This window comes from Haliotis cracherodii, unplaced genomic scaffold (genome assembly GCF_022045235.1).
Source record: "Haliotis cracherodii isolate W230 unplaced genomic scaffold, xgHalCrac1.p SCAF_8, whole genome shotgun sequence".
Classification (NCBI taxonomy): Eukaryota; Metazoa; Mollusca; class Gastropoda; order Lepetellida; family Haliotidae; genus Haliotis; species Haliotis cracherodii.
The window spans coordinates 13,717,364-13,741,197 of NW_027266341.1; the positions used below are offsets into that span (position 1 = coordinate 13,717,364).

At 37.9% G+C, this 23,834-nt stretch overlaps 1 protein-coding gene across 8 annotated transcripts in view; it reads right to left on the reverse strand.

Moving 5' to 3' along the window:
• The window catches only part of LOC139450641 (rho GTPase-activating protein 7-like), a 252,331-nt gene that overhangs the window by 17,093 nt on the left and 211,404 nt on the right, over positions 1-23,834 (reverse strand). For 7 of the 8 annotated variants that reach the window (XM_071232430.1, XM_071232433.1, XM_071232432.1 and 4 more), the window contains 2 exons: positions 7,721-7,792; positions 5,660-5,741 (listed from right to left, as the gene is read on the reverse strand). In XM_071232430.1, coding sequence (XP_071088531.1) covers positions 5,660-5,741; positions 7,721-7,792 — 154 coding nt within the window. Of the gene's footprint in view, positions 1-5,659; positions 5,742-7,720; positions 7,793-19,758; positions 19,858-23,834 lie in introns of those variants that run through there. The other variant, XM_071232438.1, reaches the window with a different exon arrangement.

Below are 23,834 nucleotides of genomic sequence, written 5' to 3' on the forward strand. Positions count from 1 at the left end.
TTAACATACCTGAAAGCTTCAGTAAAACTTATTTCAAAATTCATTTTATGAGATCCAAAGAAGCAAGTATCCAAAGAGAGCACACTCAATCACATATCCACAGAAAACAGATGAATTTGTTGCATTATCTAAAAAAATATCCAATCAAGGCGTAGTATCCAAAGAACACAATATCCACAAGGATTTGATATCCCATCTGGAAGTGATATTTACCAGGAGGTTATGTAAACACTCGTATAGAACATATAGAAAAGGCACAGAACTGAACACTTTGTCTTGTGTTATATCTTGTGTTATATCCCGAATGTCGTGAACCTGCTTTGCCAATTCCATGTCATATGGGCCTGGGTCAAGGGGATCTGCTCCATCCGTTCATTTTGTTCTGTAATCTGTGTGGCTCTTGCCAAGTGTCTACTTCACCACACTTCCTGTATTCAGCATAACTGGGTTTTCCATTTCAATATTTTCAAGTGAATGTCTTGGAATTCAATTCTATACTTAATATAATTTCATCTTGTGAAGCATGCAAGTGGATTTTGGACCCCGTCTAAACAGTGACTCCAGTTTCATGCAGCTTGCTTGTATGAATGCAGAGAAAAGGAAAGCTGATTCCAACTTGCAAACATCAATACTTGTATAATATTTCAGAATTGATACAACTTACCATCTAACCATCTTAGTGCAATCCTTGTTTCAAGCATAATTTTGATATTTTAAAATATCTCTTTCAATCACTCATATTCAATTATCCTTAAATGCCCTTCAACAGCACCAAAGACCTTAAAAATACACCAAACAAACCGGTCCTAAAGCTATGAAATTATTCACAATCCCTAATAACAAATCTCTCAAGACTGACATTCACCATGATGAACTTGAATACAAATGTCCTATAATCATTAAAACAATTGTTGCTAGGCAATGGAAATTATGAATGTCATCGGATTTACAGATGGGAGAGGATGATTCGCTCGTATTTGCACACGGACATTCATTTCCTGCTGTTTGTATAACAATCAATACACGATCTGTAATTATTACCCGACCAGCACAAATTAACCAGACTCAACGATGTCAGTCTTGTCCAACAGCTTTCGAAAATTCACTTAATGAAATTAAAATAATTTTTCCTATCTAATGTGGGCTTTTGTTCATTACTGAATATGCCCTCATTTTGTGGAGCTAGTTACTTGTGTCGACACAATCCACGCAAATGTCAAAGCTAATAAGGAGGACAATTCCCATGATCCTTACAAGAACTATTGCTTCCAGCATTTACACATAATTTCATTATAATGATTATTTTGATTAATTCAAAATGACACAAATTTTTAATTAACAGTGGATTAATGTTTCCAACTTCTCCCTTGTTAATAAAAAAAAATGGATTAGTCATCATACAAAGGTTATGTCATTGTTATCTTTGGACATTTTGTTTTAATAAAATGACCACATAACTTGTGATGAATTAATTCCTGGAAGTAAGCAATCATACTGAGTGTTGGATTTACATATAATAGTGCCACTTATTCTAAGACTGATGATGATATACTAAACAAAAAGGTTAGGGAACATGAATATCGCCAAAATTCCAAGAAATATTTCATTTGAAAAATATCATAACATGACAGATTAACTATAGCCGCATGAAAAAATCGGGTGTTCTTTAACTTGTTTTGAAGAGTATACTATTTACCATTCCCGCATGTTTTCACAGGATTACATAGTCATGTGTCTACAACAGCTTGATGCTACACCGGCTATACATCTCACAACTTACCCTAAGCTGTTCAGTAATCCAGGTTTTACTCCTTGCCCCAACACTGTAATCTACAGTTATATCCACAGCAAGAACAATACCACCGTTAACATCAACAGGCAGGGTGGCCAGCCAGCATGCGTCATTACCTTTGTAATACCACACGACCCATAAACACCATAGGTAATTTTCCTATTATATCTGTAACACAATATTAAATAGAACTAAGTATTTCTGTTTCCTTACCATCTACCCTTACCCGTCAATCAAACCACAAGAGACCAATCCCCAGACAGGATGGAAACAATGTACCCAGTGGGTGGAATCAGGCTCCGTTTTCCCTGTAGTGTTATTGTGTGTATCTCCCTACCTGCTATACAGATATATGTAACCCTCAGAAATATAGATATGTGTTCCTGGTGCTAGGTGTGGGAGTGATTGTCCTATACAATAGCCACGGAAGGGATTAAATCTCAATGTCCTCAGGCAGCATAATGTCCTCATTAATATCCTTTCTTGCCATGACAGATACATCTACGGGTTGGATTCCGCAGGATGTGATATGACATTATGTCAGATTTCTTCCTATACAGGACAACCATAACATCCTCAATTAATGCTTAGAATTTAAAATTAAAAGGAAGTAAAAATACATTTTCAACATTCCATGCAAATTGTGAGGAAGTATTGGAATACTGCAAATATCAGACACTGAAACATTCCAATTACTAAAATAAGTACATGAATCATGTTAACAAAAATCAGGGGTTCTTTAACTTCTTTTGGGTAGTATATATTCATGCAGATTAACTATAGTTATATAAAAAAATATCACGTTTTTTTAACTTCTTTTGAGTAGTATATTACTACCCACTTTGCCGTGCGGGTTCTCAGAGCATTATGCAGCCAAGGATATTGTTATGCCCAAATATGTTTGATAAATTGTTTTTAAATATAACTTTGTATTCATAAATAAACTGTGTTCATATTAACTTGGTCTCGTCGCTATATGGATGAAATAATGCCAATGCGGCGTTCAATTTTAACCCAATGACTTACGTAGCCAAGAACATCAATGCTTGTTATGTATTCACCACATTTTCTAACTTGGCCTATTATGTTAGAAGAAAGAATACTTCTCAAAATAAGTTAAGAACACCTGATTTTTTCAAATGATTTTAGGTATACTGTCATGGTTGGTGGGAATTACAACATACAGACTTCCAATGGTGGATGTTCTTTAACTTGTTGTGGTATATATAGGGTAAGAATCTGTTCAGAATGCTATCCAAAGAATTGATACAACCGAAAACTTCTGGTGCAATCCAGTGATCATGCAAATAAAAGAACAATTTCTTTGATAACCAAAAGTGTGAATCTCCATGAAAGCAACAACTCGAGCGAGGAAAGCTATCAAGATAATCACAAAGATGTATGGGATATTATGAAGCGGAATGAATCGTAACACAGAGTTCATCCTCACAGCTACGGTAGAATACATACACCGCGATGTGCTCTGTGTGCTTGGAATACTGAGTACACACCGGGCCACGCCCTGGTGTCAACCCCATTACTTATGTCACATAACTCGCATTGTTCGAGGGGAAGAATTCGGATGCTTCACCACGCAATCCTGCACTCACTGTTCATCTACCATCCTCATCTACTTTTCTCATGGGATTGCTATAAAATATTAAACTAAAAGATGAGATATTATGTGACAAACCTACATTCTTGAAAAGAACCTACAAACTACAAAAGCACATGTACTGAATAACAAGAAGTCCTGGATCGTGGATATTATTGGGGATATTTATATGAATCTATTGCTCAGTCTTCCCGACAACAACAATATCCCCTGAAATATTCCTTATCTCTATTGTTCTGGGTTCAGTTTGTATATCTTCGGCACTGATACAAGGTGTCATGTCTATAGTTCATAATGAAATAGATGTTTTGGTTGAGGATTGAATTCTGATTTGAAAAACGTTTTCTTCGTCCGCGTTCGGATGATATGAATATTTGAGCTTAATTATGTTGATCAAGCAATGTTGAAAATGCATCTGTTACATGCAATGTCAAATACTATTTGTATGCCAACATATGCAAGTAACATTCAGTCAACACGTGAACACTCAAAATACCCTTATCAAAAGGTGAGTAGTATGTTTGATTTAATATTGAACAATGTCTTCAGGAGTTTTGACAATGACAAAGTAAACTGTAGGCTCCTGTATTTCAAAGTTTATTGAAAGCATGCTGTATTAATTGCTTTGAAATACAGTGTGGGTTTGCCAAGTCAACTCCCTTGCTAAGACTTCACATCCTGTTCAATAACTTGGAAACTAATTGGCCAAGAATTAAACGAATTCTTCATGTGTGAACAATCTGTCTACGCCTTACATTAGCATTATTAGTTTCCTTTCATCAGTATTTTTCTTTTCAACAAATTTCAACAATTTCAACAACTGTATATATGAAGTATTACAGTTCCCTTTCAATGAAGGGTGTACATTAAATTTGAGTCTGAAATTTTAAGAAGTTTATGACACTCCAGGGAGGATTCCAGGTAAGAAGGGGTGGTGGGGTAGCCTAGTGGTTGAAGCGTTTGCTCATCATGCCGAAGACCCGGGTTCTATTCCTCACATGGTTAAAGCCCATTTCTTGTGTCCCCAGCCGTGATATTACTGGAATACTGCTAAAAGAGGTGTAAAACCATACTCAATCACTCCAGGAAAGAATAGTTACCAAGTACTTCATCCTTGTCATAAGAGAGAGTGACCTGGGTTTAACACTGCTTTGAACAGTATTTCAGTTTAATCACAGTGTGTGAGGTTAATGTGGGAAGAAATTTCAAACCCGAAGCGATGCAGGATGTTTAAAATTTTCCTTGTAAAATTGAGTATGGTTTTACCCCAATCTTCCAGGTGTGGGACACCATAAATAATACCGATGTTGGGATTCAAACCTGTGTCTTGATGAGTGAACACTCAAACCACTAGGCTACCCCACTGACAGCAGCCATCATATACTGTAATATTGCTTGGGTAGGACAACCTCACTCACTCAGACCAGATCCCCGTTCCACAAAGCGATCTTAGTGCTAAGGTGATCTTCCAGACTTTAACATAGGTTTACGATTGTCATAGCGCTACAATCGCTTTGAGGAACGGGAAGCTGAGCCCTGTTTCACAAAGTGATCATAGCGCTACAACTGTCGTAAGCCTATGTAAAATTATGGAAGTTACGATCATCTTAGCTACGATCACGTTGTGGAACAGCGCCCTGGGCATGGCTGTTATTCTGGTGTGTAAGCTGATAGCTGTGCATGCTGGTTGGAACTAATAGTTGAATAATAAATATCAATTTCAGCCATTTGTGTGACAACTACACCATTTTTCATTCTAAGCACAATATGTGGTGGTCTGTGGGAATACCTATTACAAAGCAACCTACATATAATATATGTCTACCAATACACAATGAAACCTTGATAGTAGAGGGACCCTACTTAATGCTCACTGTGTGAAATGTTGACAGAACAAGGATTCATACATCAGGAACTTTCTTAAACAGGATAGTTTCACTGGATGAAGTCCAGATACAATGGCTTTCACTTAATAATAGTGATTAAGCAGGTTTTAAGCTGCTTTTAACAATATTCCAGCAGTACTATGGCAAGGGACACCAGAAATGAACTCACATATTTGATCCATTGGGAGAATTGGATCTGGGTCTACAGATTGATGAGACAACACTTGATTATTGTATTGTATAATGCAAAACCATAATTTAATTAATCGCTAATTTTTCCCGAATTTCATTCAGGATTAATTAAAGAAGACAATTCCCAAGACACAATGGTGGCTAATGACAGTGAGGGCTTTCCTTCCTTCTTACCTGAAGAGTGACTGGATGGAGTCTCTGTCCAGGAAGTCGTGATCTCTCTCAACAACAGCAATATCCACTGGAAACTGTCCGTCTGCAACAGAATCCACTCAAACTAAACCACACGAAGCAACCTCACATGCTGCAGTCCCATCTGTTGACAACAGACGCTGCGGGAAAACCTCACACACATACATCGTCTACGTGGATGTGATGCTCCCACACACGTCCCTGACATACCACCACACACTATGTCAAATGTCAATTATCAGGAAAAAACACTGACATAACAAAACCACACAAACAATAACAGATGAACAATAACAACTACAGAGAGCCAGTGTTGATTTGTCGATCCACGACGAGATTAATTGAGTCTTCGATCCGCCCACTGTTATTGCATCATATTCAAATTTCAAGGATGAAGATTGAAGATGACACAAATACCTTACCTTTGTCACATTCAAAGCCTACACAATATTTTCACCTGCATCCATTGTGGGCTTGACTAATGACGGCAGTAGGATGTGGACAGTTACGCCCCTGACAGACTGATGTGACAGACTCCGTGTCATAATCTATGATGGACAATGAAGGCCTCACAAAATTTGAATTTTGAATCGTTCATGATTTCATTTTAAACAATGTTTTCATGTCATTGCTAACTGTTATTTAATTTGTTTTTCATTTTACACACTGCAATACATTTAACATCTGGCCTCAATAACAAGTGTATATTTTATACAACTTTGTTTTAAGCCAACTAAAACTGTTTTCTTCCAGCACTCATGTCTGAATCTTGCATTGATAAAACCTCTAAATATACGCTCATCTTCATATCAGCATGTTAAATGAAGAACATTATCAGTCATCCTGCTGCAACTGTACATAACCTAAATACCTCGACAAAACAACCTATGTTTAATAATTTCGGTCAAGTGTTCCCCCTCCCAAGAAAACGTCAGTCCTTTCAGGTCACAGCAGAATTCAAACCCGGGCTATAAAACTGGCCACATGTGCCTTGAAGTATAATTCTACTCAAGGACTTAAATCTGAGAAGGGTCATCTTTATCTGAATTACTGGACAGATTATTACCAGAAGAATTATTCCCCACTTGAATCACACAGCTTAACATCAAAGGAAACACGCCCTGATCATGCCGGACTTGAGATATCTATCTCTTCTTCTCCCCCTTGTCACCATCAAACTTAAACCCAGCTTATCCCAAACAAGATCCCAGTGTTGTCTATACAACCGTTTTCTTGTCCTGTAGGCTAACTATTATCTGTGAGAGGCACACAGCCTGTGAATGGTCAACTGCTCTTCAGTGGGGCCGAGGAAAGGGAAATACCTGACACTACTTTCATGTTTGTGGAGGGCTTCTGTTGCAATTATTGTGTCGGGGGAAAGTGGCTACTATGTCATGTTAGAAGCTATTCTGGGTAACAAACGTTTTTGTAGGTGTAATGAGATTGTCACTAGATTGAAAATAAAAGAAAAGCTTTTGCTTGAAAATAGGCTTGGGTTCTTGACATTCAAAGGTATGTTGAGAACTTCACAGAAACAGAGTGACGGGAGGATAGATAGACAAAAGCGTGGACAAACAAGATGGAAGGATAGGCAACAACATGGATAGATAGACATACAAATGGATAGACAAATGGATGGATAGACAAATGGATGGATAGACAAATGGATGGATAGACAATAGGATATATAGACAGAAGGATGAAAAGAGAATGAGATAGACAGACAGACAGACAGATATGAATGGATAGACAATAGAATCAATGGAAAGATCAGAGAGACAGCAGAAGACAACAGGCTTGATGGACAGGCAGATGTACTGATGTGTGGGGAAGAAAACCAAATGGATGGACAGACAGTCGGATGGAGATATAAATAGAGTTATAAACAGACAAACTGTCAGATTTCATCATCATGTGATAATCTTTTGGTAAGCTTAACAATACAAATTGAAGGTAATAGCCATAGGGCCGGATCAAAGTGTGTCCCATGCAGTAAACACAGTGTTTATGAGAGAGATGTTTGATCAGTGAAGCATGACTTACCTTCATACATCTGAGCATACTGGGGGAAGCCGGCAGCTCGCAGCCATTTACATGCCTCTATTGCCTCGATTTCTGAAACACATAATAAACAAAACGTAAACAGATAGCTTGAATCATGCTCAATGACAAACATTCTGTGACAGCAATAATAATTCAAAGTATCTGAAAATATAAATGGTTATTAAATTAAAAAAGGATTTAGCTTCCGTAAGAATCATTGAATAAACTACCCTATAACACCAACATGAAAGTGATTTACTGCCAGTTAGACTGCCTGTGATAAAAACATGCAGTGTTGTCAATGTAAAAACAGCCAGGATATTCCTACCCCTTCAACATCTAAAACCTGGAATATAAAGGACAAATCTCCCTGTTCACCTTGCAGAAGGATAATGAGCAAGAACGCATCGCACACACCGAGCTTCTTCCATACTCGAACGCTCCCAACAATACCACGACAACACTCGTCCATGAAACTGGAGAAAATCCAAAAATGTAGTAATATTTTAAGAAGATTTTGGACCATTTTGGAAAATCCCAATCCCTATAACAAGCCGATGGCTTTGGAGCATGTTCACCACAGCCTAACAATCACACTCTACAACAGCACAGCGTTATGGCAGATGCCGAGCACGGTATTAGTCATGTAGAATAAAAAACGTAAGCCTTTGTTCCCTAAACACGACTTAGTCATCTATTGTTAAGTATCCCTTTAGCCCCTTCCATATTTAAAATGGCAATACTCTTAAAAATTCTTGAAACCTAACAAAATGACACACTTGTGTAAATTTCCTGATCAAAGCAAGTCATTCTTAGCAGTTTCTGCCAGACTGGCACGGAAAGGGACGGGTATTTAGCAGCAGACTTTTTTACCTCCAAACAATGAGAGGTGTTTTAACACTTTTAATCTTGTCAATAGCTTGAGAAATGCCACCTTGGCTGCCCCTGCCATGCTGGGAGCGTGTTTCTGATTTGAGCAGATATCTTTGATGATCAGCCTCTACACAGGCAGCATGTTGGATGGGAGAGCCTCCGACCCTGTTAGTCCACGAGCCCTATAGTCTCCGACCCCTGTTCACACAGCAGATAGAGGAGAGCTTCATTAACAAGGCTACAGTCATCTTCACCAGTATGAAAGCCATAGAATGCACTGTGCTAAGGTCGTCCTCACTGTCAGCTATTTCTCCATGGCCTGGATTGTGTGGGAGGAAGCACTGACATAAGTTCAAATTACTGTGGCAGTCATTTGTATTCTGACATTAGGCAGGCTAACTTGCAATATATTTTGGCCACATTTGCATTGAGTTAAGTTCAAATAACAGTATAGTAGCCATTTGTAATCGGATAAAACCCAGGCCAGTCTTGTATTGTTATACAGTTGCCACACTGGTCATGCAATGACTATCTCCAGTCCAGCCACAACACTGACCACTCTTGAAATTGTCACAACTCTACACAACCGTATATCCATGAATCCATTACACATCATGGTGTCCAAGTGAGCACAAACTACAACTTTCTGCAACATGGAGTGTTAGTTCACAAAACAAAACCCTCTGTTGTAAGAGTCCTCCATCAGGAGAGACATGTTTCACTGTGCGAACTGTCCTGTTGACAACTGTATCGATATTATCTTGACTTCCCAGAAGTCTGTGCAGGACTTTGTGTTCATGCAACAGATGCAATATGGTCAATAAAAATAAACAAAAAGTCAATCACGTGTTGACTACATTGTGCAGTGGTCCCAATCTGTCATCAGGCATGAAGCAGGCCTTTTGTTTACACCTCGTTAATCTGCTTCCTGTTAATCCAGACGTTTACTGCTGCGAAACTTACAAGTATATAATGTGACATTACTCGGTACCAATAATTTGTCAACATGTAAATTTTTAAGATTTCACTGTCCTAATCAGTTTCACGTTACAAACATAACGATCTGCTGAGGATCGTATACTTTCTGAACATTAAACATTTCTGTCTGGCAGTAAGTGAGCATGTTGAGAAAACCTGGTAGTATTTTAGTATAAGCACAGCTTGATTTGAGGAAAACCCAAAGTGACGAAGCAGGTTGTTCACCACAGGCATGGTGCCAACAAACCCAGAATCAAGTGTTGGATTCAAACACTAGCATATATTCATGGCAGCAAGAATGAGGGCACACTCAAGTTATCATGTGCATCTTGATAGAAATGTTTTTCTATTTGTAATAATGGTAAAACATATCAGTATTTCTAAAACTTTACCATTCTCAGGTCTTGATTTCCCAGAGAAAAATCGTGATGTTTGAAGCACATCCAAAGAAACACAATTTTGTTTCACCATTTTGAGGAACAGCAGTCCATGGATAGCTGTACCTTCTTCCCACCGAGACACAACACACGAAGCAACTGATAACCCTGCAGCTAGCCACTGATAGTCCAACGACCTCTCCCCCTTACATCTGGTACTGCCTGATTCAGTGGTCAGGGAACTCTCACGAATCCGCTGTGATGTTACAGGGGCGCACCACCCAACAACTCACACTGTTTGTAAACAAATACCCCAATACTTGAATCCCGATCAGCATTGCCCGTACTCCACCCAGCCAATAAGCCTATGTCAATCTCAGCACTATTCAGCCCCTATTGTCCATAGCATGGCTATGAAGTGGCCAGTGCTTGGAACCAACCGACACATATTTCAGATTTTAAATCTACTCAGGCTATTATAGCAGAAGCCATTTGTAGAGAACTCTGATCAGTGCGACAGTACAAACCGTTATCGGCACCCATACAAGTCACAACTACACCTGATAAAAGTATATTTGGTTCACGTTAGCAAAACTGGTGACAAGTGTTTGAACACTATGAAAGCTTTTAGATACCACTGATATATAGTGTCAAAAGTTCTCTAAAGCGGGTTACAGAATTCTGACACTGATTGTCACCTTTATATTACCAACTCTCCCCTGTATAACAGTGGACAAATGGCATAATGATGGAGGTGTTGGGGTGAGTGAGTGGAAAATACAAGTACCACCCCTTACAATGAAAAACATGCCCGATAAAAAGAGAAAATGTTACATTAATAAAATGACTATATATAACGTGAAAATTTATCATGTATGAAGCCCAAATTTTTACTTGGGGTGAAAAATAGTATATAAATAAATTAATTAAATTTTATAAATTACTTGCTCATGTAATTAAGTTCCCTTGGGATGTTTTCCTTGAAACTACTTCCAAAGTGTCCCAATGTACACACACAGTGTCATAAACTTTTATGACATTTTAACAATTGACAAGTTGATATACTACAGTAATTTTAGGTACTCGTTGGTTCCTATTTATATAGACAACGAAGAATAATACGATGAAACATAAATATCATTTCCTCATAATATCCACATGTTAATGAATCATAAATCTTGATGTCATGCAGATAAACAAGTCCGGTCAGGCAATCCTTAGACAAGGAATCCTAAAAACAGGGAAAGGATGTAAGTGATAGGATATACATCCTCATAGCAGTGGCTAAATAAAGTGACAACAAGATTTAATCAGAATCTAAATAACTCTACATGATGAAATAAAACAGTTTGACTTAATCCAACTTGTTATTCCTACCTGTAAGATAGAGAATACAGAACTGACATGGTTTACAGTCAATCATGTTGTACTCGACGTGGTATCCTTCCCGTAAGACAGGTGGGGCCAGTATGAGAGCAAGTAGAACTCTTCCTACAGGAGGTCGGAAAACAATGTGTGACGAGTTTGTGAGAATTACGAACACTTCGTCTTCATACACCTACACACAGGCGTTCACACTGGTAGCATGTGATATTACAAATACACCCACCGTTATGGTGGCACTGCCCATGGTGTTTACTGTTTAACTGCGTTGATTTGGTTAATTCGTCATTATGGAATGACTAGCAGATGGCGGTGGGAAGAAATTGATTTCTCATTTAGGCATAAAAAATATGACTCTTTTACAAGTTTTAGAATGGTTGGCTGGGATTTATTTTTTACCAAAACTTATTCAATGAATTATTCAATGTATTTGTTAGATGGTCAGTACAAATTGGAAAACCACAACAAAAAACAGATAGTCAGGTAATATAAGCCACATTTATCACACGATTTTCTTGATTCAAAACATTTTACTACGTTGTTTGATTTTTTAAATTAATTTTTTATATTTTATAAATTCAGAATTATTTATTTTTTAAAATCGGTGAAAACAAATTGAGATTAACAATGACCTATAAAGTGTTTCTCTCTGTATTCTCTGAAAAACTCACAATGGTGTAAATATGATGAGAAAGGTGACCACATGACACGACTTTGAGAGGTTCCCTATATTCCTTTCTGTTCCCCTCTACCTCTCAATATGTAAATCTCACATGAGAAATGATATCCTGCCAAACTTTATTCCTTGCTCTTCATGCATTTCAAAAGAGCATCAAATCCTCAACATAAATGAAAAAGTAGCAAAGAAATGAAGAAAAGATAAAGTCGACGCTAAGCCCCTTCTGTCACATTCACACAACTTCGGCGCAAACTCATTTTTCAATTTCCTTTTTCATTGCTTAACATTATTCCACCCGATTCATATAACCCCATAACATGCTACAAAAAATCTGAATAATGAAAACATCTCCGAGAATGCAACAATGTTCAGCCAGGCTTAAAATGTGTCTGAACAAAAGGCGCGATGACCTGAATTCTCGTGCGACATTGTGTCCACCGACGAACTGGAACAAAGGCTCAGGTCAGGTTCTAACACTAATCCACCAATGTCCTTTGAAACGCGCTTGTGTAAAATGAGATGGTTACTTGGGCAGAGTTATCTGGCATTATGAATTCATCACATGCACGTCCTGAGTCTGAGGTCAGTCAGCTGACCCCTGCCGCGGATTAGCTTGAAGAAAACTGTGTAGTCGAAAGATCATCTGTATCAGTTTTAACACTTTCCTCGTTTAGTCGGTATTAGGCAGATAACATGTTTGTCATTCATCTTTACATAATGTAGATTGAAATAAACTCAAGTATGTCTTCTGTCAACGTTGTTGCAAGGAATTTGGCCTTGATCCAGAAGGTGTCTCTTTCAGAAGGTTTACCACAGTGATGTTCAGTTGTGAAAACCCGTGACTTCACAGTTGAGTATTTCATACAATATAGTTTGACAGAAAACAATAGCTGTGGTTGTATTTTATGACCTATGCTGGTCAATGACTTGGTATGTGTGACAATGCCCTACTGTACAGTGACCTGCATTCTTGCGTACATACCCCCCTGAATACTGTCACAGCACGACATTTATCACCACAGTGACCATCAAATAAACATTGACATGCAGCTGTGACTACCACCACAAACTGGACACACATTTAATGACCATAAGACTATTATCAATAATGATACTGAAGTGACAGCTGAAAATATACTACTTCCCTAAGACAACATTGATTCATTTGCACCAATGAGCAATGGATGGTGACGTTGTTATCTGGGTTGTAACGTACGTGGAAATCATGATCAGTGTACTGCTACGGTGGCGTGCATCCAGATGTGTGTGTATTTATTTGCAGCTGCCTCTACTAACCTTGACTATTCCGGTTTTAAAGTGCTCGCCCACTGAGATATCACGCTGCAGTTTAACATGGACATCCCACTCAAACTCAGTATACTGACTCCCCTTAATGATGATTCCCTTAATGTCAAGCCCTGACATTACAACAAGTAACAAGTACCATCTTTAAAATCTTTTGGTTCGATGACGTGGGAATCTAACCACCAGCCTTCTGCTCTCTGGGCAGATCATGGAGGCTGTCATAAGTAATCCTGGTTCGCCCCGATTATGTTTCTAGGTTTGTCAGCACCATACCCGTGCTCGTGGGTTTCACCGAAGGGGTAAACGTCAGAGACCTGCATCACTTCGGGCTTTCCTCCCACATTAAGCTGACACGCCATGATATAACTGAAATACTGTTAAAAGCGGCGTTAAACCCAACTCACTCACACATAAGTAATACAAAGCATTTATTGTTGATAAATACTAACATCAGTCTCTGAAAATATATTATTTTGATAGAAACGAATAACTCCATTTATTTGAAAAGGAGGCCCATGAGATGAGAGATTCAGAACCTGAGGAAAATCTACACTGACATACAGAAAGGGCTGGGCGGACGGAACAATGATATGGTTCAGGGACTGTGAGACTATTGTTTATATAACAGTTTATGAAAGAGAAGATGGAAGTGACTTAAACACAAACTCATCATCTGATACAGCTACTGAACATGTTGGTACTGACACCTTCAAACTACAAGGGACTCTACAGTACAAAGTAACAAACTTGAACCCACATTCAGGACCAGTAATACTATTACCCAAACAGCCACACAACCTGTTTTGTAGGTGGTATTTAAAACACAACCATGACTTGGCTAATGTACACATACATATTCTAAACATTATGTCAACAGAGAAAAGTTTCTGTACTATTCGGAACATTTTTTAAAAGACACATCGCGGACACCCCTCCTCACCTACCTTGCATCTTGCCATATAGTCAGCAGCCTGTCATCCTCGGACTAAACGATCTAAACCCTGTCTCCGACAAGTGTCCCCTTCAGTAAGTGGCAAACAACCAATACGACAGCACGTAGCTCAGTGCAAAAACAGATGATCACCACTCCCGTGTAATTCGGGAATGTAGCGTCATTGTGAAAGTTGAGCTGGGATGCAGTGCAAGATGTGTGAATGATACGGATGGAGGCTTGGACTGAGGTGTAAGACTGTACAGGGAGTCTGTCTTAAATATAGGACCAACTGTCCCGCCAGGTTGTTAGAAACATGGACGCCCCAAGATGCCAGTTTGTTTAGAATAGGGACACTCCAGCTTAGACGAGGCTATTATTATACAACAAAATGTTAAACATCGTTGTCATAAATGCTTTATTTCATAAAAGAACAAATTACTACTTATTAATTTTCATAAACTGGAGACAAATCTGATATCACCATCTTCTAAATTCAAGTACAAACAAATACATTCTTTATGGAAATCTTAAACGCTTAAAAGTTTTTCTGGAGCTTCTTGTACAAACATATTTAAGTGATTTTTTATCTTTAGACTAATCTATTTAATAAAATGAGCATGTCATTAAAGCCTTTTGTCAAAATGTTATTTCAAAATGTAATTTTTGACTAATCTTGTCTTTTCTGTCTCACATCAATGTATTTTTTGTTAAACACATAAGAAAATATTTTTTTCCTATTCATTTTCATGACAAGTTTATAAGTTTTAGTATGAGAGTAAACTTTAGTCTTCATGTTTATTTTAATGTGTCATGATGGAACAAAGACATTGGACCTCCTTTTTTGTGAATCATACACACTTAACCGAGACTTGAGAACCAATAGCCACAATGCTGTAACTAACTCATGTGTTGCGTGTTCAACTGTCTGGGTTTCAGTTTGAGTCCATCAGGATCTCAATGATTGCCCATATGGGAATGAAGTGCGGAGAGTGTCATCAACAACTGTTTGATTGATAGACAAGTAATATGAGATGCTCCACTGGCATAATGATCACCCATACATGTGACAAACATTAATTATTGTCAGTTTTCAGAATAAATGTTTGACAATAATCAATTTAATATTGTAAGATTTGGACAATCATTGCTGGATTGTCATTGCCGAGCAATGCAGGCAATGTTAACATGGTATCAAATCATTTCACAGATGGGCACGAGAGACTAAAGTGAAACCTCCTCCACACACAGAGTGATAGATCTTGATGTGTTTGATTGCAATCTTCCACGTCTGATTGCTATCTTCCACATCTGATTGCTATGTTCCACGTCTAATTGCTATCTTCTAAAATTTCATTGATATTTCTGTTGAATGTTGATTTAATTCTGAATAAATCCATTAATCAGGAGCTTGAAAAAAAGTTTCTTGCAAATTTGAGTGAGCGAGTTGGGTTTGGTTTAACGCCGCTTTTAACAGGATTTCAGTTATATCGCGGCGTGTCAGCTTGGTGTGGGAGGAAAGCCCGAAGTGATTCAGGTCTCAGACGTTTACCACTTCGGTGAAATCCACGAGCACGGGTATGGTGTTGACAAACCTAGAAACATAATTGGGACGATTCGAACCCACAATCATAGGTTTCTGGTGTGCCCGGGGGACGCAACTCTGCACAGCAAATCGCGGCCTCTAGTTTTAGCCTCTGACAGGAATACTGCTGGACTATCAGGTGATCCCCAGAAGGGGACATACATTGCATTCTCATCAGATCTATTGCTGGATGAACAACTTTTACCAATGGAGACCCGACTGGAGGCCCAACTAACCATTGCTGCCCTCAATGTTAACATTAAAGATAGTCATCCAGGTTCTAAAAACGATCATTTTTAATAAATGTTCTACCAATTTTCACACTATATATCTATAATTTTCTGATATCAGTTTATGCCCTCCAACAACTGATCATGAAATATTGCTAGAGCTGACCCCATAACCAGACAACCCTGTAATTTACTAGTATGTAATAAATTGTGGTCCGAGGTGAGGTAGACAGGAGATATTGTAAGTCATACGAAGGACTAGCACCACCCCTCACTTCTCATCAGACTCCCAGGGTCAACACTATTAGATGACAGTCTCACAGGACAACAATGGCCTACATTATGTAGGAATGTTCTATCACAATAAACACTCTCAGATATACAACCCACAACTCAGGGAAACATATAGGATGTACCTAAAGAAATTTTATCACACAGTCTTGAATAATCAAGTTTACAATGTCAAAGCTTTCAGGGTTTTAGACAATAACGCCTGAGGAATGTTACAAGGATTCGCCGAAAGAATACAAAGAAAATGTAGGTTTGTCAGGATCAAACTGGAACTGTTGAATTTTATGAGAATTGTTATAAGGATTCACTGAAAAAATACAAAGAAATGTAGGTTTCTCAGGATCAGGAACTGTTGAATTTCATGAAAAAGAATGAATTAAAATGATATCTCGACAAAATTATAATAATTTCTGCAGCCTGTTTTTTAGTCTGTCCATCGTCATTGTTATGAATTGTCCAATCATAATCGGTCTATTAATGGGTTCTTAAGCTTGGAAAGACTTCATCATTATGACCAACAGCATACAGGCATGCATGGATGAACCAGGCTTTGACACTCCATGTATTTACACCCCACTTAACCCTCTTTTATTGTCAACAAACACAGCTTTGTCCATTTTGTTTTGGATGTGTAGAGAGGGGCAATTTAACAACTTAACCACTGTCAAATACCTGATAAATGACTGGTATTTATGAGAACAATTTGCCCATCATAATTATCTTTCTAAATACAGAAATACAAGGACGAAGGTGGGTTATTGTGGTTGTTGTCAATATGAAAAATAGCGACTGATTGCCTCCTATTACCTCGTTTGACAGTTTACATTTGCCAGTTATGCTGCGGTGAGGGAGGTGAAATGGTCGACATTATCACTGGTTTACTTTAAAGATAAAGAGTGTCATGTTTGGGAAACGAAGTATAGTTATCGTTTCCTTCTGGATATAATCAACCTTATTTTAAACAGTCAGCCATCTTATACACAGTGAACCATGTAGCTTCAGATGTTGTCCATTTGTTTCAATAAGGACCCGAAGGTTTGGACAATTTAATATTGAAACATACGGACTCGAGTAAATTCAGAATTGTTTTGGAAAATAATACAAATCTGAAAGAGGCACATGACAGGACAGCCAGTTCTCATTTCAGTCAGATATACAACAAGCATGAGTGAGTGAGTGAGTTTGGTTTGACGCCGCTTTTAGTAATATTCCAGCAATATCATGGCGGGGGACACCAGAAATGGGCTTCACACATTGTACCCATGTCGGGAATCGAACCGGGGTCTTCGGTGTGACGAGTAAACACTTTAACCACAGGGCTACCCGACCGCCCCACAACAAGCAAGAGGTAATGGGGACCAGGAATCTCCACAGGATCGCTGGAAGGTGAAAAGCCTTACTTGCATTATAATAAAGTATCAATAAGAAGATAGACAGTGAATACACATTTTGTCCTCTAAAAAGTATGTTTATCTGCACATAAACGGTCTGCCTGTGTTGACAGTGCTGATACTGGGATGCGCTTGTGCTGACTGGGCTGGTGTTTTGAACACTGCTATCAGCAACATTGACATGTGTCAACACGAAGGACCTGACATTATCACACTATCCACACAGGGCAGCAAAAAACAGGCATTCTGAAAGGGCAACTTGTTACATCATCTGTAAACATTATGAAACTGGATCATTACAAAAACACGGAACTGGGATCTTCACGGAAAAAAGATATGATCATTATGAAAACTCTAAACGGATCATCACCAAAATACGGAACTGGTAGCGTTAAGGCGGAAACAATGTGATCATTATGAACACTCAAAACTGGGATCAATATTGACTTTTGTACAATGCTGAATATTGTCACAATGTACAACTTGTCACATCTTGCAGGAAGAATTTCAAAGATGACAACTTTTATATCCCTGTTTAGAGCACTTCATGGCCTATTCAAACTGTTAAGAAGAATTATAAACACAGATGTCACATTGTATTTCAAAGTTATATACAAATTCTTCTTCAGACAAACATTTTTGCCTATGAAATATAAAGAAATCATGTGCTGAATATTTTTTCAAAACAATGTTAAAAAATCAGAAATGTGTATTTCATTGAACATGTCCATTTTAGCTCAATTTTTCATTATGGACTAATAACTGTTCCAACTCAACACACAAATATTGTCACACATGTGAATATAAACATAAATTAATATCTCCTCATTTTAAACAAACAAGTATGAAAAAACATATTGTGCCCACAATGCCGACTGAATCGTCCAGGAATGCTGGGGGTACTGACTTGCCGAGTCCTGCCATGATATGACCCCAATATCGGCAGCTACCACCTGCCATGAAACAACCTGACAACTTTCTTTTCAAAGTAAAGTTAGATTAAGAAATCATGAACTTGTTGGAAGTCTAACTTTGAGAGTGCTCAAAAAATACATTTCACGCTTGGGTGATCTTTTTCACCAGTTATGCAGAGTAATGATAACAGTGTTGTGTGGTGTGGTGTGTAACACATTTCTTCCTCAGAGCTGAGCCTCAAGACTACGACCAGTCACAAATGTCACGCATTCTTCAAATTTTCCCTAGATCTACATGCCAGAATGTTCTCACAAAAAGGCACCATTTTCGTAAAGTTTAAAACATTATTTGTCTTGGAGAGAGAAAAAAATCACTGATAAATATATGATATTTTTTAAAGTGTGTGAATCAATATTATTTTGGACAAGAAAGTATTACTTCTTTTCATATTAAGCAAAACAGAAAGAAGCAAGTTCACAGTAACATCCAGAGATGCACTTAAATACCTTGAACAGGTATAAGAAAAGGGTTCATGAACATTTATTATAGAAACCTCATTGATTCAAGTTCAAGATGAAATCTTGCATCTTGTACATATCACAGCATTTTTTAGTCCGGGCCAAACCACTTTACAAACCGATACCCTGATACAAATACGAGAGAACAAGCTACCAACATGCAATACACATGATCTACAACAGTCCATAGTAAAGTCACATACCAGTCTGACCAGCAATCAATACTAAGACTAAACCAGGGGAAATTGTTAACATGTGTTCAGTGGCAAGCCTAGTTGTACCACAGGCAGAGCCGGTCGTGGTGTGTCCCTAGCCCGCGTACAGACATCTATCAAAATCCTACCAGCCTTTGGCTTACACTGGTGTCATCCACTAATCTGACATGGGACTAATTACCGAGTAAATACACTAAGTGCTAGAGGTTGTTAGCTGGACCCGTTGTTTAACAGCTGTGACCTATTAACACTAAAATGCTGAAGTGACACCGGCGAACAATGCACATCTTTCTATCCTCACAACAGTTCTGTGAAATTTGTGAAATATTTTCGTACACAAAATACATATTTGGTGTATTTAACTTACCAGAGTTAATAATTTCCGTGGATGACGCCGTTTCTAAAGCCATGTTGGCAACAGGTTGTCATCTGTGTCACATATGTCTGGCCATCCCACTGTTGGAGTTCTCGAGTTCTAACTTAGAGAATCGAGTCTCGCATATTGTGTTTCTGCCTCACAATAGTGGGTCACATGACCAATCTGTTGCCGACATTTGTCGGAGGTTACCAGGATTTGTGAGAGATTCTCAGGGGGTAATATGATGTTTTAGCACACCCCATATCATAAAGGCCTGTTATCTAGCTCATCTGAGAAATGAAAGGCTCGCTCCATCCACCCATGCAGTGTGAGTTCATCCGTGGAACAGTTTGAAGTCTTTTCACTTCTCAATAGGAAGGAAGCACTGAATGAATTCCTATCAATGTACCCTGTAATTTCATGCAACAAATTTCATGCTCAATGAAGGAATAATATAACCAAATTGATCTGATAAACATTCAAGTTAAGTTCTCTGCACCAGTGATAAAGTCAACCACAAAGAGCTTAATATCTTATTCATGCTGATATCAAAATATTTGTAAATAATTTAAAGATGTAATAACATATGCCATACAAATGGTCAGACTATTGTATTTCAAAGTTACAATTTTTTATATTTGTACAATTATGTGAATATTTAACCAAAACAACAAATGCATGAGTTACCTTTGAAGGGAAAAAGCAACGTTGCGAAACATACGAAACAGTCACCCCAGCACAGCCGAAAAAAGGAATTAAACCATCTGAATCCACATTTTATACTCAACCCTGACATGGACAGATAAAGAGATATGTGCATATTGATATGATATCTGTTTCCTGTGAGGGCCACTAGGTTTATACCAAAAGCTGCATGTGAGAAGAGGATAAAGGACTTCTTAAATGATAAATCGCCAACATTTACTGCTGAACCAATCAGGCATGATAAGGGCCGGAAGATGGGTGAATATAGCGTGGTTGTTGCTTTGTGTTGGTAAAGTCATGTCTCTGTCTTATCTCTATCTTAGACTTGGTTTAATTTTCATTATCTGTTTATTAAAGTAGCAAATAAACATAAATCTTTCAACTCAGCCAATAAAACCTATCTGTATACAACTAATCAGTTTAGGACCATTTCAGAATGGTATATATTTTTTTGCGATATAACTTACAGGTTAAGTAGCGCTGATACCAACTTAAAGTAGATCTGATATACATTTCAAGAAATCCTTTATCCTAACAACTGGTAAGGTGACATATCAAACAAAAACAATTCCCAAACCATAAACAATTAGGTTCCATTAAATTCTCGTTTCAAGCGGCAGCGACACAGGACATATGTCGCCAGCGAGAAAATAATAAATGATGCAGCGTTCCTGACAACTGACTCAGCTTTCATGGGTAAATAATAAGCATGCAGTCATCAGGTGACCAACCCAAGGGAGAACACTGGACATCAGTAATGAAATGAGGCTAATGGGGGACTTCAGCATCAGGTAACATGTGGTAGCCTGATTAACTTATATTCCTCACTATATTATTACAACTAACATCACAAGTTGGTCAACTTTCAATACCTGCCTGCGGTCGGCCACCTATTTTCTATCATAATGCATGAACAGCTGAGAGTGTATGAGTATAATCATATCACCCAGTGAAGCATGAAGAAATGCGTTTAATATACCTGGGGCTGACATACATCTGATATAGCTGATAATGATCATTTATTTACGAAAACATGTTAATGAAAGCAAATTCGTAATTTACATAAATGGAATAGTGCTGAGTGCGGCATTAAACAACAAACCAACCATCCAACAAAATGAGCCAAACATAAAACATCAATATAAAATGAAATAATTGAAAAAATATAAATGAAACTTTAAGGTTAAAAAAAAATATGACTGCTAATAGTAATGACAACATACCTATTTTAATTGATAAAATCCAAAGGTAATTATCCCAGGAACACTTGACCAACTAGAAGAGCTCTCTATGTTCCTCCAGCAAGCAATGCCTACAGACTGACCGACAACTATATATATGTCCACTTACTATGTCCAGTGGTCATAAAGAGTCTCTAGTCATTTCGTTAAGTATGAGACGAGTACCACACTGAAGTGTTATAAGCAGTCTGTCTCATGGGGCCTCAGTCTCTCACCTGTGACAGGGAGTCTCTCTCACCTGTAGCAGTGATAATTACACAGACAACCCCGAATCAATTAGGTTAATTAACTAAACAAGCTGTGAAACAGACAGACACTTGCCCTGTGGTTCCAGTCAATAGGTTAGTTTATACAATAAACAAGTGTTAAGGACTTTTAACACATTTACAGTAGCTGGCTAAAATAAACAAAAGGTTGTCGTATTTATTGGTTGGATCAGAAGGACCATGGACCATATTGTTCACAACGTCTGATAGTAGATTATTCTGTAAGTGTAGGTGTGACAAGATTATAGTTGATTCACTCAAGTCACAAATATGGTGCAGTCTCTTCCACCATGACATGTTCACCAAACGGACATTGCAATACTATTGTGCTGTTGCCATTGACGTCATGTACCTGGTCTTCAAAGGGATGGAATATTCAGAAAGAGATTTATTATTCTGGTAAGGGATTATCTTTGAAGTTGATTTACTTATTGTACCATAACCATGAGAAGGCTTTATATAATCTTCCTGAAAATAAGTAATGGGTCCAAATTAACATAAAATTGTAGATTCCTTCAGAGATAATCAATATATCATATTGTGATGTATTTATAACAATGGCTTCCATCTAAACTGAGAAAGAAATGATACTATTTTCTCAGTTTCCATTAACAACTATAACCAATCACTTTAAGACAAACAGGCACATGTGTTATACACTACTGTGTCTAGGATATAGACTAACATCTAGTCTCTGAAATGAACATATCATACAGAAAAACAAGTTGTTAAATTATTTCAATAAAAATATAATAAAAAGGAGCCCAGAGGCTCTCTTCATTTTCAGCCTGATACTGCAGTAATCTGGACTTGCCACACATTATATATAGACTTGCATAGGCTGTATTTGATAGACTATCTAGGACTATGAATAGGTCACAACTACTGGTGCAGTGTAAGCAATAATCGCTCTCTCATTGATGTTCAGGAGTAGGCCTTATAACATATACTACTCAAAAGAAGTTAAGACCATTTATTTGTTTCAAATGACTAAATGTAATGTAGTTAAAATATAGTCATATGAAAACTTTGGGTGTTCTTATATTCTTTTGAGTAGTATATGACACGCTGGCTGAATACTTACAAGAGTAGCTTCAAGTTCAAACTTGAAAGCGCTGATCAAGAATACAGCACTATCTGATCCTGGGGTCCTGGGATCAAGAATACAGCACTATCTGATCCTGGGGTGCTGGGATCAAGAATACAGCACTATCTGATCCTGGAGTGCTGGAACAGGTCCCTACAGGAAGTGACATCACAACTACACTACGGCTATCAGTGAATCTCTTAGGGATGTCCTAATACTTCAACTAGAGACCCTGGTCAGTTGATTTATTTTTCCTGTCGAGTAAAACTGATTTTAATTCAATGAGGGAAGCCTTGTGGTTCTGCGTGACACCAAAACGATGGCTTCTCATAAGTCGGGAGAATCCTGTCAAGTATCATATTCCATCAATAAAGATCAGGAGAAATCCCTGCTTAACTGGGTCGTCCATTAGCCATTCTCACGTCACCTCTTCCCGATCCTTCTGCAGGACACTGGCTGCTGGAATCTATCGGATCACTTTCAACATCTAAACACCAGAAAATCTCCTCCAGGAAAAATAGACTTCTTGTTCTCTCAATTTTGATGTGTTGTTTTGATAATGAGTTAGCAGATTAAGTATTTCAAATTTCTGATGAAATACTTCACATATCGATTTGAATGACCCAATATGTACACAAAATACATTAAAAAAACAGGGCTATGAAGTGACTTTTAATTATAAAACATCTAGAATATTTCATGAACAACATTCCAAATTTTTTCAATGTCTTGAATGTATTTATTCAAAATTTTAGTTTTTAGATTTGAAGTCTGAAAAATCAGATC